This window comes from Sarcophilus harrisii, chromosome 3 (genome assembly GCF_902635505.1).
Source record: "Sarcophilus harrisii chromosome 3, mSarHar1.11, whole genome shotgun sequence".
In the NCBI taxonomy this organism is placed as follows: domain Eukaryota; kingdom Metazoa; phylum Chordata; class Mammalia; order Dasyuromorphia; family Dasyuridae; genus Sarcophilus; species Sarcophilus harrisii.
The window spans coordinates 121,797,262-121,812,460 of NC_045428.1; the positions used below are offsets into that span (position 1 = coordinate 121,797,262).

At 33.3% G+C, this 15,199-nt stretch overlaps 1 protein-coding gene and 1 long non-coding RNA gene across 7 annotated transcripts in view; one reads left to right on the top strand and one right to left on the bottom strand.

Moving 5' to 3' along the window:
- RBM26 (RNA binding motif protein 26) overlaps positions 1-15,199 on the bottom strand; it is a 103,283-nt gene that overhangs the window by 75,534 nt on the left and 12,550 nt on the right. For 3 of the 6 annotated variants that reach the window (XM_031958541.1, XM_031958542.1, XM_031958540.1), the window contains exons 2-6: positions 9,567-9,685; positions 9,046-9,182; positions 8,155-8,451; positions 3,515-3,603; positions 1,700-1,917 (exon numbers count right to left, since the gene is read on the bottom strand). In XM_031958541.1, coding sequence (XP_031814401.1) covers positions 1,700-1,917; positions 3,515-3,603; positions 8,155-8,451; positions 9,046-9,182; positions 9,567-9,685 — 860 coding nt within the window. The remainder of the gene's footprint in view (positions 1-1,699; positions 1,918-3,514; positions 3,604-8,154; positions 8,452-9,045; positions 9,183-9,566; positions 9,686-15,199) is intronic. The other 3 variants (XM_031958545.1, XM_031958544.1, XM_031958543.1) reach the window with 1 other exon arrangement.
- Positions 8,435-10,913, top strand: LOC116422266. The gene is made up of 2 exons (XR_004232832.1): positions 8,435-8,481; positions 10,718-10,913. It is a non-coding gene; the product is annotated as an uncharacterized LOC116422266 (long non-coding RNA).

A 15,199-nucleotide genomic window follows, 5' to 3' on the forward strand; every position in this document is an offset into this window, starting at 1 on the left:
AATCTGGTCTCAGACACTTAACATTTCTAGCTGTATGACCCTGGGGCAAGTCACTTAACCCCAATTGTCATGATTCCAAAATTGGTCCTCTAGTACTACCATCATGCTACTTCTCAGAAGAAGATATTAGTTAATTAGTTTGAAAACCTTTTAGTTAAACAGCTAACAGTTATATACAGTTATATGGCACTTTAAGGTTTTCAAAGCATTTTACAAATATAATTTTATTGTCAGAACAACCCTGGGGAATATAATTGTTAGCATAATTATTTCCATTTTACAGATGAGGAAACTGATATATGGAAAAATTAAGTGACTTTCCCAGAGTATCATGCAATTAATAAGTGTCTGAGGTCACATTTGAACTCGGGTTTTCTTGACTCCAAGTCATTTGTATTACACCACCTAGCTGCCCATATGATTTATGAAAACAGGAATTAAGTTTTTTGAAATGCAAAATCAATTATTTTCAGTGGTTTTTTTCTTAAAATATTTTCTTTAAAAGTCTTCTTTTAAAGTTTTCTAATGAATGTGCTTTGGAGACTTCACATTAACTTTTAGAGTCACAACTTTTATCATCCATTCATTCAGCTACTAATTCTTTCAATATCAGTTTTATAAACATTTACTTAAGAGAGATCACATTGTGTAATGGAGTCAAAGGACTAGAATTCAATTCCTAGCTCAGCTACTTACCATCATCTTTTATAATCCTGAAGAAGCCACATGCCCTCTCTAGGCCTGTTCCCTCATTTGTAAATGTTAGGACTGAACCAGATCATCTTTGAGTATCCTTCAAGTCCTAAAACTTATAAGCCTATAAATGCTTGCTAAATGCAAGGCACTACACTAAATAGATGATGAGTAAATATAAATAAGAAAAGGCTATTGTCCATACATCTAAAAATGAGCAATTTTAAATCGAGACAAGAAATTCACATTTAAAAACAAAGTACATTACATTTTAAAATGTCAAGTATTTATATTTAAGGCTTTCTTTATTCGCCACTATTCCATTCTCACTCAAAACTAAATGAAAAGTGCAAGAGATAAAAAAGAAAGAACAAGACAGAAAATATTTCTTATGTAATTTGAACAAGCGAATATACTGCCCCCCCACTCACAAGCGTCAAGCTTTAAAAAAAAGTGAAAATGGAACAAAATAGAAGTGAATCTAATTCCTTTTCCTTCATTGCTCCATGTATCTTTAAATCACTCTTCATCTTCCCCTAAGTTTTGAAATGACATAAGCCATGAGCCAGAAGAGAATACTCCAAAAAGAAATAACAGAAAGGTAGAGAACCAAGTCATTATTGAAGAAAAAGTGCTCAGAAATGTATAATCCAAATTAAAAATAAAATCAACAGTGGATGATATCAATCATACTTTTTCATTAATTATTCCACATTTCTTTCAATTAGGTAGGTTTATTGAGAATTATATTCACCTAAACACACACATTTCACTCAGCTAAAAACCAATGTGTTAATCAGTAAAGAAAAATAGCAAACTCACTCTCTTAACAAAATGTTAAATTTATAAAAACGATATCATGAGAGTAAAAATGTTGTTTGCAAATGTTTGCTGTAAATATGAAGAGTGGCTAATGGAAGTTTTAATCTAAATCTAAAATAAAATGCCAGGGAAGCAAAATGGAGGGAAAAATTAACAAAGAAGGGTATTCATTATTTTTACTTACCTCTGCTTCGTGTTCGACTTCGGCTTCTGGTCCTGCTTCTGTCTCTATCTCTGTCTCGCAATCGCTCTTTACTCCAACTCCGACTCCGACTTCGACTATAACTTCGGCTTCGCCCTCTTCTTCTATTATACCGGTCTCTATAGGAATCTCTTCTAGGTGGGTTTCGATCGTAATCTCTTTTTCGAGAACGGTCATCCTTTTTCCTTTCATCACGGCTCCTAAAAATCAAATTACTAATTTTTAGGATACTTAAAAATTCAGGCTACTAGATACAAAATTGTCAGTTAAAAATCTAAATGTTACCACCAAATTTCCTATCAAAAGCATTAATCAGTCTTACAATCAAATTATAGATAAGGTTTTGATGATCCAAAATTAAAAGTTCAATAGCCTACACCTCCACATATAAGGTATTTGACTGTATCATATGCATAGAATTCTAAAATGTTTTGTTTTGGTTTTTTTCATAGTTAAGATACTGACACGATAAAGGAAAAATGCAGACCAAATGATGTACCAGCAAAAAAAATGTTGCATTGTAATATGAAATTCTAGATAAATATTATACAAAATTCATGCTTTTTTTTTTTTTAAAGAAAAGTAAGATTTAAATTAAGACTCAAAATCCCAATTTCTTAAAGTATCTAATATACACTCATTCAACTGTACATGGTATTCTTAGATAACAAATTAAAGATATTCTTTTTATAACTGACTTTTAGTTGCACTAAAATATAAGACAAATTATACTTCAATTTCCTATTATTTAGAGTTATATTCCACTACCCAAATCCTAGAATGGGATCTTTTTTATTTTTTAAATTACTTATCCTAATGGAAAAAAGAAAACAAGACAAAAAGTCATCCTATTCCTTCCAATGTGTAACAGAACCCAAACTTCAAAATACTGAAGGTATTTAATGTGGGAAATAACAAATACAACAAAGACCTAATAGCTCTCCCCTAGAGGTAGAAATATAATTATAAGAGATAACATTTCCATCCTGTTCTGTGTCTAGAATGCCTTATTTCCCAAACTCACTATTGTGAAATCCTACTCATCCTTTAAAAACCAATTCAAAATTCAACTTTTGCAAGAAATCTTCCTTAATCTTATTGATTAATCTATCTAGATCTTCATGCCTTTCTTTCATCTACAAAATAAGAAATTTGTCTAAGATGATCTTTAACATAATAGTTTCTTATTACATAGCTATTGTATTACCATTCATTGTACATTATGAGTAACTAATAATAATAATAATAAACTTTTACATACATAGTATTTACTATGTGCCAGGTACTTTGCAAAATGCTTTACAATTATCTCATTTGTTTCTCACAACAAATGTGGGAAGCAGGTGCTATTATTATCCCTACTTTACAGATGAGAAAATTGAGATATGCAGAGGTTAAGTGAGATTATTAGCCACACAAGCAGTGTCTGAAGCTATATTTGAATTCAAATCCTGACTCAAAACCTGGTACTCTACCTAAGCTGCCACTAATAGGCATACATACATTTGACTGCATAAAAGATTTTTCATGACAGCAAAGTCCATGTCTAAATCATCTCCATCTTTTCTAAGGAAAGGAATAAATTAATGGAATCACAGAGTATGAAGTTGAAAGTTCTTAAAAAGATTATATAGAAAGAAATCCCAGATATTTTTGGTCCAATTAAACTCCCAATCATTAACTTCTATATAAACTCCCAATCACTAACTTCTATATATAAAGAGCTAATTTAAGTCTAAAGTAAGCATTCAACAATCTTAATCATTTGAGCTTAACAACTTATAATGAATTTGTCACCTATTTTCTCTGTACCGGGAACTTGACTGGGGAGGACTATGATTTAACCTTCTAGAAAACTTCTTCTCTCGTTCCTCCTCCTTTGTGATCTGCAGTTTAGGAAAGAATTTTTCAAAAAATATTCAGCAGAAATTATTTTAAAATTCAGCAATGAATACTACCTATAATAAGGTAACTTACAACTTTATGTACTTTACAATAAACATAAATGAAAATATACAATTAATTACCTATTAGGCATGTTATTTAATTTGGTTAGTTAACTATAAGGATGAGTGAAAATTAACTGTTTAAAAGTATCTAGAAAATAATTAAACTCAACAAATATAAAAATTAGTAAGGACAAAAAAGTGAAAACATTTTCAAAGATAATTAAGGGAAGATTTTGCTTCATTTCTTCACAAAGAAAATATTTTTGAACATTCAGCCTTAATGATATGGACAAATTCATTAACACCATAAAGGGAAGTGTAAGAAAGAATTAGTTTTTAGTAGAACTATCATAAAATAAATATTTCAGCAAGACAGCAAAGTACCTAATATGAAGCAGTCCTGGTGTAACAACTAATATGACTACTAATATGACTCATATGACAACTAATATGTCATCACCATGATGACCCACTATCAATCCTCTAGATGGCTTTCATCTCATGATACAATGAGAAAAAAAATCCTCAGATAAAACTCAAATCAGACATTTTTTCTCTATAATCTTTTACTCTTTTCTAATTGGTTTTCTCTAACAACTCAATCCTGATTTTCAAAGACTCCCCATGCTTTTTCCATACAATTCCACGTAAGTTCTAAATTCCAATTCCACATTGTATTGATGCCATCTAACTTTCCTATGTCTCATTTCTTTCCCTAGGAAGTTACAAATAGAGAGGAAAGGAGAAAGAATATATTTGGGTGAGATAAAAGGGACAGAAAATAAATTACTGGGCAGGTGAATAAGGGTACTACACCAATGAATCAATAAGCATTTGTTTAAAGCTTACTATATATACTAGGTTTTGCATGCAAAAGATGAAGAAAAGGATAGTTCTGAAGTCAACTTATAGATGGGATGAAACTAATTAACAAGGGAACTAAGGTAACTATCCCTTATTTGATATATGGTAAGGTAAGTAGGTATTGAGTTACTACATCAGGAAAGGGAAATATAAGCCTTCTTACAGAAGTGTGGTAGTCAAAGAAGAAAAGACAATTTAAAATAATGACTAAAATTATATACAATTTAGCTTAGTACTGTTCAACATTCATCCTCTAAAAGTGATATTTTGCCAACCATTTCTCCAAAAATGAGAAAACTGTTGGAAAACACAGATTGAATTCTATTACTTTCTTTTCTATTCTTTTCAGAGAATTATTTAAATGGCTGAAGTTTTTGTTTTTGTTTTGTTTTAATGAGATACTTCTTAATTTTAGGCCGAAGTAAATTTTGCTCGCAATTTAAGGTTATGTAAGTGCAATTATGTTTTAAAGACAGGCTTTTAAAGTTACAATTCTGGAGTTGGAAATATAAATCTAAATAAACCACAAAAGGGGGGTAGATTAGAACAAATGAAGAATTGCTGAATTTAATATGGTAAAAATCAGACACTTAACTAAATTTAACAACTCCAAGGAAGAGAGTCTACCAGGAAAATTTTAAATAGACAAATATCTTACTCCTCTATTCAAATAAACTATCATGATCACCTTGAAGTCATTGAAGAAAAAAAAAATACATAACTCAAAAATGACTATTATGATTCACTTTTTACAGTTACATGCTATATTTGTTATTCTTAAAACATATAGCAGTTAGAAAATTACCATTTTTGCCATCATGTCTACATGACTACAGAATCATCATTTTTAAATTCTTTAAACATAAACTCATAGTTTCCAACTAAGAGTAACCTTTAGCTAATCTCAGGCATCCTACTTTTCAATTCTTAACTTCTTCAAGGAAAGTAACTATGAAGCCAATCTATATTCATCTCCATCCCCATCTCTTCTTTTGCATTTTTAATCTCCAAACACATTTGAAGTTAGGGACAAAGAAAGCTCTTACAAACATGCAAATTTTACTCAGAAAACTCACCTCAATCTATCTCCTCTTTTGTTCTGATTCAAAGCCTCATTCAAGAGATAATTTAGATCAGTAGCTCTTAAAAAATAATTTTCATGGAGGATTTCTACTAATCATATCAAAAACAATTCATAATGATTAGCCCAGATAGCCAACTGATATTGATATCCTCAAAATGCATGGATAAAAAGACCGGGACTAAATGAAACAATAGCCAAAAAGTTGGAAATAAACATCAACAGTTCAGATGAACTAAAGGTTTTGATAAATAATTCAGCTGAAGGAACAGAGTTCCTCAAAGCATGGTTATGTCTCCAAATTGTGTTCACCCAAGAGGTTTTCACTGACCCCTTCAAATCTGCATCTGAATTCTTGATAAAATCATTCTTGTCTCTCTCCCTAACTTTAAGAGTGCCAAAAGCAGCAATTTTTAGAGCATTCCTTAGTATGAATTCATGTCATGATAACCCACAGGAGGAATCTCTGAATACAAATTCAGAGGAACTTAATCACATTCTGGGAAGCAAAAAGCTCGACCCTATATACTGATTCCACTTGCTCCCCACTCCAGCTTCTGCCACAGCACTTTATTTATGTCAACTGACATTGACCTATTTCTTCTATTTGTGTAAAGTGATATGCCTATGTTCCTCCAGTTCTTCAACCAATACTAACAAAGTCAAACTCAAAGGCCATTGATTTTTTTGGTGTGACTAGCTCAGATTACTTTCCGACACGAAGGCAGACTAAAAGGTCATGCAGAGGTTCTGCTTAAAGGGAATGGTTAGGAAGACACTAGAGCTAAAAAGTGACTTACCCCACTCAAAGAAAATAGGAAACTTAAAACTGATGTTGCTTAGAAGGCTGAAGGGAGGACAATTCCCCTAAGCCTTGAATTTGAGTGAAATAGAGTTCCAGAAAGGACAAATGCCAAAGTTATCCATGATACCTCTTCAATAGAATCGACCTATTTAGTTGTATCTTTGCAATTTTATCACAATTCCTAACTTTTAAAAATTATAGTTTAAATTCAGGCTCTTAAATTCTAACCCCAGAAATAAATAATTCTTATTTGTTCTACAAATACTTTCAATAATTTAATCCTTTCAATAAACATTTGTTAGCATTTTTCAAGTATTTTAGGTCCTGTAATTAATGACTATTTTGAGATACCAAAGTACACCTTCAGGCTCTTCTTTGACAAGCATTACAATCTGTAAGGGTCAAAATTATAAAGGTAGATTGGCCCCTTTTTTTTTGGGGGGGGGGGGATACAAATATGCATGAAATTAACAATGGCTAACTAGTAATCTAAGAGAAGTTATAGAAAATCTCTTCTATGAGCAGCATAGCAAATGATTTACCTGCTTTTTATACAACTAGTGACGAGAAGCTTGCAGAGAAGCCCATTTCCTTTCAAGACAGCTCTATGTCTTATTTGTCAAAATATGATTCCTTAAAATTTCTGCCTTTTACTCTGTACCCTGGTTCTGTACTTTGGAGCTACATAGAATTTAATTTCCTTTCTACATGAAAGCCCTTAAAACCATGTAAAGACAATTATCATAGTCTTTCTTTCTCCAAGTTAATCACCTTCAATTCATTTACATATCCTGACATGGTTTATAATGCCCTCACTATTCTAGTTATCATTCCCTGGAATACCCCACGACTTTTCCTCATTCAACTTTAAATGTGGCATCCAAACTAAACATAATGCTGAAGCTAAGATCTGACCAGGGCAGAATACAAGAGAACTAGCCCCTTATTTGTGCAGGACATATTTCCATTATTGCAGCCTAAGACAGCATTAGTTTTTCTGGTAGCCAAATAACACTGTTAAAACAAACTGAGCTTTCTTCGAAAAATATGAACTGCTTTCTAATCATATTTACCCTCCAATTTGAATTTCTGCACAGTTTAGTTTTTTTCAACTTAAATGCAAGCCTTTATACAAATGTGTGTGCGTGCGCGTGTATCTTTTATGTTTGATCTTGTTAGATTCAGATCATAATTCCAACCCGATGAGAATAATATTGGATCCTGTGATCCAATTCTGTGATCCAGTACATTAGCTATCCCACCCAGATTCATGTCATCTGCAAACTTGGTAAGCATGTCATCAATGTCTTCATCCAAGTCATTGATATAAATGATGAATGTAAAAGGGCAGAGGACAAAGTTCTTTGGCAAGTCACTAAAGACCACCCTCCAGATTCATATCGATCCATTATTCAATAAACATTGAAGTTCAGTCGTTCAACCTGGTCTGAATCCACCCAATTGTACTATCTTCCATCCCATACTTCTCCATCTTGTCCACAACAATATCATGAGAAACTTTGTCAAATGCCTTGCTGAAATCCAGATATATAATTTCCTATAGCATTTCCATGCTCTAATAACCTAGTCAAAAAAGAAATGATTAGTCTGGCATGACTTTGTTCTTAATGAACTCATGGTGGTTCGTAGTGATCACTGCTTCCCTTTCTAAGTGCTCACAAACCATCCGTTTAATAATCCTTTTTAGAATTTTGCCTGGGATGAACGTGAAGCTCACCGGTCTGTAGTTTGTGGAATCCACCTTCTTCCCCTTTTTGAAAATTGGGACATTTGCCCGTCTCCAGTCCCGTGGCACCTCTCCCGTTCTCCACGATTCATCAAAGATCACCGACAGCGGTTCAGCGATCACATCTGTGAGTTCTTTCAGCACCCTAGGGTGTAATTCGTCCAGGCCAGGAGACTTGAACTCATTTAGAGTCGCTAGGTGCTCTCTCACTATCTCCTCACCTATCTTTGGCTCCAATTCCCTTTTAACCATGTTTGTTCTATCCTTTCCAGTCTGAAGATCATTCTCCTTGACAGAGAAGACGGAAGCAAAATAGCAGTTGAGTAGTTCCACTTTCTCTCTGCCGTCGTTAACAATATACCATCCACCCCAAGCAAGGGGCCTACCCCTTTCTTGTTATCCCTCTGGCCCCAAATATTTCTTTAAAAATCTAATAACATAATAGTTCTGCTTGAACACACATGATGGCTCAATTTCCATGAATTAGTACTGCTACCACTGCAATCTTCAAAAACTAATAGGTGGCTACTAAAATTCCAGTTTTAACTGGAAGCAGTTAAATAAAATGAAAAAGGCCTAAAAAATGAAACAGAAAATGCTATTTCAGGGATCCTTTACATGTGTAGTTAAGAGTTTTTACATCAATTGGACATTAGGTCTGACTTTTTGGCTCTTTGACTAAAGAGGAATTCTTATAGTATGTGCATGTAATAATACTGCAAAGTAAAAAAGATATTTTGCAAATCTGATCCTAAAATATATAATAATGGTATGATTATAAGCCTCCAAAGAATAGGATATGGCAAATAAAATTCATATAATTAAATGCTGATGTCATATAGACAACTTAAACAGCTTGTAAGAGATGACCCAAATTCCTACCTCTTCCTTTTTTATATCTTTTTCTTGGTGTTGAAAAAATTCTACCTTTAGACTTCCTGATGATGGCTGTTCGGGTGGAGGTAGGTAGCTCTTCGTATTCACAGCATCAAAAAGTTTCTCTACAAATATCTGTGTCTCTAAAAAGAGAAATTAGAAAACCTATGAGTTAAGAGACATTAATAAGCTATTAATTATCCAATATTTAACAGTAACAAATTAGTTATGCCAGCATTCTGACAATGCTTTTTAATTTTTAATTAATAAAATTTTAAATAATATTATATTTTTATAGTTTCAGCAAGTTTTTTCATATAACTAGTAAAAAGACCAAGTTGAAAAAAACACGTTGCCATGATTGGAGAGGCTAATGTCTTTCATGTTAGCAAAATTTAAATATGATAACAAGTAATGTTATTATTTGCTACTTGTCAAAACTGTATCCTATCTATATTTCAATTTGATTAATTTTTTTAAAATATTTTTAGAAGTTTATTAAAATAAGTATAACAATTCCCACTCACCCTTCTGAAGAAATACATCCAGCTGATCAATACATAAAGCCTTCAGCTCTTTTTCACTTTTATCCTTCTTTACCAAAGCAAGAACATATTTAGCTAGAGCTGATGGGTCAGCATCACAGCTAAAAATAAAAAGGAATTTTTAGTATGTGATTGAATGAAAACATCTGCAGGCATAAAATCAACTCAATTACATATATCTTTCTCTGTGGGCTTATCATGTAATTATTAGTATGTATGGTGAATAGAAATTGGTGTGCCAATAGTGTTTCCTTTGTTATGTTTTTACAATATTCTACATGTAACATGAGTCTGGGCGTATAACCTTAATAGAAAACTATGACCAAAGGTCTTCTATACAAAATGCATATAAAAAGGGCATGAGGACTTTCATTATTAGAAAGATTTTTATGCAACACCACACAATGAATAAAAATCTGAGGGAAAGTTTTAATCTTGATGATTTAAATATCAATTACATAGGTCATAACCTCTACAAGTTGGTAAAGAAATATATTTACTGTACTCTTATAAAGGAGGACCTCTGGCTGAGACCTGATAATATTTTTATCCTACAATTTTTTTCTATAACATTAGGATGAGATTTCATTTATACTGGCTTGCCAGATAAAATTTCTAGATATTACAAATAAGTTCTTCCAACCTGTGTCCTGGCTATGCCTGCCTAACATACAGAGAGAATTGAATAATCAAAAAACTGAAAAAGAGACCAAAAGCAAAACTTAACAAGAAGCTAGTTTGTTAACAACGTAAAGCCCTGCCATTCACATATAAACAAAAATAAGTCCTGTGATGTCATCACTGAAAATTCTGATGTAAGAATTTATGCCATATACTGAAATGCCCAATATATTAGTAACTTAAAGAATCTTTTAAAAGAATTGGCTTAGACTCAAGAGAATGTAATTTGTTCAAAGCATTCATTGGAGGTAGAATCTAAAACCAGATCTTCCCGATTTCCAAGTCCAGAACTTTCTCCAATATGGTATATTGCCTCAAAAAAGAAATAACTCCAAGATTAATTTTGAAAAGAGCCAATATAAATGTTAGACAAAGCTTGTGAAGCCTTTAAGTATATGTCAGGAAATCTACTGAAAAGCCTTAATTCCTATTTTTTAATTTCTTGAAAGCAGAGTATAAAAATTTGATGATGGTGCTATTTACAGGAAGGTAAGATACAGTCATGTTCCGTAGAAGTCTTCACATACGAATGGAATCTCTAAGGAATATGAAATGGTCTCCTGTCACAGTCAAGCCTGAGGTATAAAAGCATTATTGTCTTTTCATGTTATCAATGCTGGGAATTTTGGACCACAGGCCAACAGGGAACACAAGACATTCAAAAAAAAGTTCAAGCCTATTGTTTGCCTTCTACCAAAAGGAGACGGATTAGCAAAGCACAAAAAATATAGTAAAGAGAGAACACCTATGGACACTCAACTAAACCACAAACCAAGTCGTCTCATTCCAAGAATTGCCCCTTCTCTCCCTCTCCTCCTTTGTTCACTCTATGCATGAAGTAACAATAGCAAGCCCACAATTATAAACACTGGCAAAATACAACCTCAACCACAGAGCTTATACCTATTTTCTTCCCATCTAAGAATAGCCATCATTTTTCCTTCATTGAAAAATAAATGTCTTGGAGCACCTTTTCATATAGCTAAAAATAATTTTAATTTCTTCATCTGAGAATTGTCTGTTCATATTCTTTGACTATTTATCAATTGGAGAATGGCTTGATTTTTTATAAATTAGAGTCAATTCTCTATACATTTTGGAAATGAGGCCTCAGAACCTAGACTATAAAAATGTTTTCCCAGTTTATTGCCTCCCTTCTAATCTTGTCTTCATTAGTTTTGTTTGTACAAAACCTTTTCAATTTGATATAATCAAATTTTTCTATTTTGTGATCAGTAATGATCTCTAGTTCTTCTTTGGTCATAAATTCCTTCCTCTTCCACAGGTCTGAGAGGTAAACTATCCTATGCTCTTCCAATTTATTTATAATTTCATTCTTTATGCCTAGGTCATGAACCCATTTTGACCTTATCTTGGGGTATGATGTTAAGTGTGGGTCAATGTCATTATTAATCAGAGAAATGCAAATTAAGACAACTCTGAGACACCATTACACACCTGTCAGATTGTCTAGAATGACAGGGAAAGATAATGCGGAATTTTGGAGGGGATGTGGGAAAATAGGGACACTAATACATTGTTGGTAGAATTGTGAAATACATCCAACCATTCTGGCGAGCAATTTGGAACTGTGCTCAAAAAGTTATCTAACTGGGCATACCCTTTGATCCAGCAGTGTTTCTATTGGGCTTATATCCCAAAGAAATCTTAAAGAAGGGAAAGGGACCTGTATGTGCACGAATGTTTGTGGCAGGTCTCTTTGTAGTGGCCAGAAACCGGAAACTGAGTGGATGCCCATCAATTGAAAAATGGTTGAATGGTTAAATTGTGGTATATGAATATTATATTATTATTCTGTAAGAAATAACCAACAGGATGATTTCAGAAAGGCCTGGAGAGACTTAACATGAACTGATGCTGAGTGAAATGAGCAGGACCAGGAGATCATTATATACTTCAACAACAATACTATATGATGATCAATTCTGATGGACGTGGCCTTCTCCAGCAATGAGATGAACCAAATCAGTTTCAATAGAGCAGTAATGAATTGAACCAGCTATACCCAGCCAAAGAACTCTGGGAGATGACTAAGAACCATTACATAGAATTCCCAATCCCTTTTTTTTTGTCCACCTGCATTTTTGATTTCCTTCACAGGCTAATAGTACACTATTTCAAACTCTGATTCTTTTTGTACAGCAAAATAACTGTTTTGACATGTGTACTTATATTGTATTTAATTTATACTTTAATATATTTAACATGTATTGGTCAACCTGCCATCTGGGGGAGGGGATGGGGGAAGGAGGGGAAAAATTGGAACAAAAGGTTTGGCAATTGTCAATGCTGTAAAATTACCCATGCATATAACTTGTAAATAAAAAGCTATTAAAAAAAGAAAGAAAAATAAATGACAACAATAGCAGCTTATGTTTATATTTATAATTTATAAAGTGCATTTTTACAATTAACTCCTTTAAATGGTACTACTAAGGTGCCCAAATATTTGTCATGTCCAAATTAAGTAAATAAGTTTTAAATCCTAGAAGATAAAGTTAAGTTCCATCAAAAATTGTTCTACTAGCTTGCTAGAACATATACACAGCTTTAATTAATATACATTAAATCCAAAGGAAATATGTAGTTCTATATAATATTCAATAAAAGTTTCATGGTATTTGAATGGTACTTTAAAAGTTATATAGGAGAGGCAGCTAAGTAGCACAGTGGAGAGAATACCAGCCCAGAAGTCAGGAGGACTGGAGTTCAAATCTGACCTCAGACACTTAACACTTCCTAGCTGTGACCCTGGGCAAGTCATTTAACCCCAACTGCCTCAGCAAAAACAAAAAACAAAAAGAAAAAACACTACTATCTATTTCCTGACAGGAGACACACTAATATGCAGAATGAAGCCCACTTTTGGACATGGCTAAGATGGGAATTTATCTCACTTGACTGTCTTTATGTGCTGTAAGAGTTTAGTTTTACTTTTTTTGGGGGGAGGGCGGAGGGAAACGGAGAAAAGGAGCTAGAGAAAGGGAGGGAAAAAACACAAGAAAACAAATGAATAAAAACAATATTAAGTAGTCCAGTCTGGCTGGATCAAAGATTTTGTGAGAGGAAATAATGTAATACTAGAAAGGTAGATGTCAGATTATAAAGAACCTTGAATGACAAGAGTAAGGGATTTGTACTTTACGACAATATATATCACTGAATGTTTTGCTCAAAAGAGTGATCTATAAGAAAGTTATTTTGTGCCGATCACACCCAGAGAGAGAATTATGGAAAATGAATGTGGATTAAATTATAGTATTTTTACCTCTTGGGGCTTTTTTTCTTTCTCACATTTCCTCCCCTTTTGGACTGATTTTTCTTACGTAACAAATATGAAAATGTTTAAATGGATAAGACATATTTAATCTGTATCAGATTGCTTGCTTGCTGTCTTGGAGAGAGGAGAGGTGAGGAAGATAGGGAGAAAAATTTGCAACAATTTTTTTCAAAAAGGAATGTTGAAATCTATCATTACATGTACTTGGAAAAATAAAATACAATTGAGAAAATTTTTTTCGAAAGATTGGACACGATATAAAGCAGAAATGCAAAAACTTATTAGAAGGATATTGCAATAGTCCAAGGTAGTAAAAAGGGCTTGATTTAATGTGGTGGCAGTAGAAAGGAGAAGAAATATGAAAAGGATTTGTGAAGAAAACTGTCCCTGGAAGTTTTCAAATAGATTGCTCTAAATGCCTTTTTTAAGTTTCCAATTTCATTTATTTCCTTATTTATTCAGGGATAAAATAGCATTTCAAGGTATATGAAAATTCTGCCCAAACTATGCAATTATTTTCCACAAGAATGTCTTCGCTCTATCATTCTTTTATTCTTTCCTTATCTGCCAGCAACATTTGTTTCAAAATCAGAGATAAAACTTGGAGATAACAGATATTTTATTACCTCTTGCCATCTCTGATTTATAATGACACAGGAAATAAAGTCATGTCAATATTTTTTGTTTTGCTAAAAATATTCCAAGCTCTCTTTTTACTTGCATCAGTGGCTAAGTCTCATACACTGTTATTCCTTGGTTTTGAACTCTTTTTTGGCTCTTAGTTTTCATTTATAATGTCCTGAAATAGAGTATTTATTTAGACTTTTGACATTTCTTGCCTTATTGAGTCATTTAGTTTATTCTAGTTTATTCATTCAGGTCTTGAATGAGGTCTGTTTGTCACCATCTGTTCTAAAGTATATTTTCCATGCCAGTCTTTCTCCCTCCTAGCCTTTATATTTTGTATGTTATTTCATTTTCTCTAGGTAATCTTGAAGTCCTTAGGGACAAGGTATATTTTCCCCCCAAAGGATTAACTGATGATCTTGTAGATCCATTATCTTCTCCGAGGTTTACTCCCTGGACTTTTCCGGTATTTAGTTTTTCTTGTAGCAATGTTATGTGTTGCAGTGTTGAAGAGACAGAGGTTGGTTTGAGGAGGAGCTGAACTTAAATTAAACCAAGCTCTAAAAATGAATGGCATGGATAAGATCAGCTAGCTGGTCCCAAGCCACACTGGACTCAACTACATCCTTCTTTAAATTCTAGGATCTACCCTAGAGTTACCCCAAGTCTGGGCTCTAGTTGGGGATTCCTTGTTACAGAGCTCCAGTAACTCTCTACTATAGGTTCTGCCTGAAGTCTTTTTCCCTTACTTCTGGGCTAAGAAGCTACTCTCAGCGCCGGGTTCCTATTGGCCCAGGCTTTGAAACATATCAGATTAGATTTTACCTTAGGCCTTTTGCTGGATTTCAGCCACTAGTCCTGCCCTGGAACATCCCAAGACTGCTCTCTCTCTATCTCTGCCAGACTAATGCTCGATTTGGAAGCTGTTGGAACTGGGCCAGTCCTAGGTTCTGTTTGGCTCAAGTCTAGAGTGCTGTACTAGCCCTTCTAATAACAGCCTTCTCTC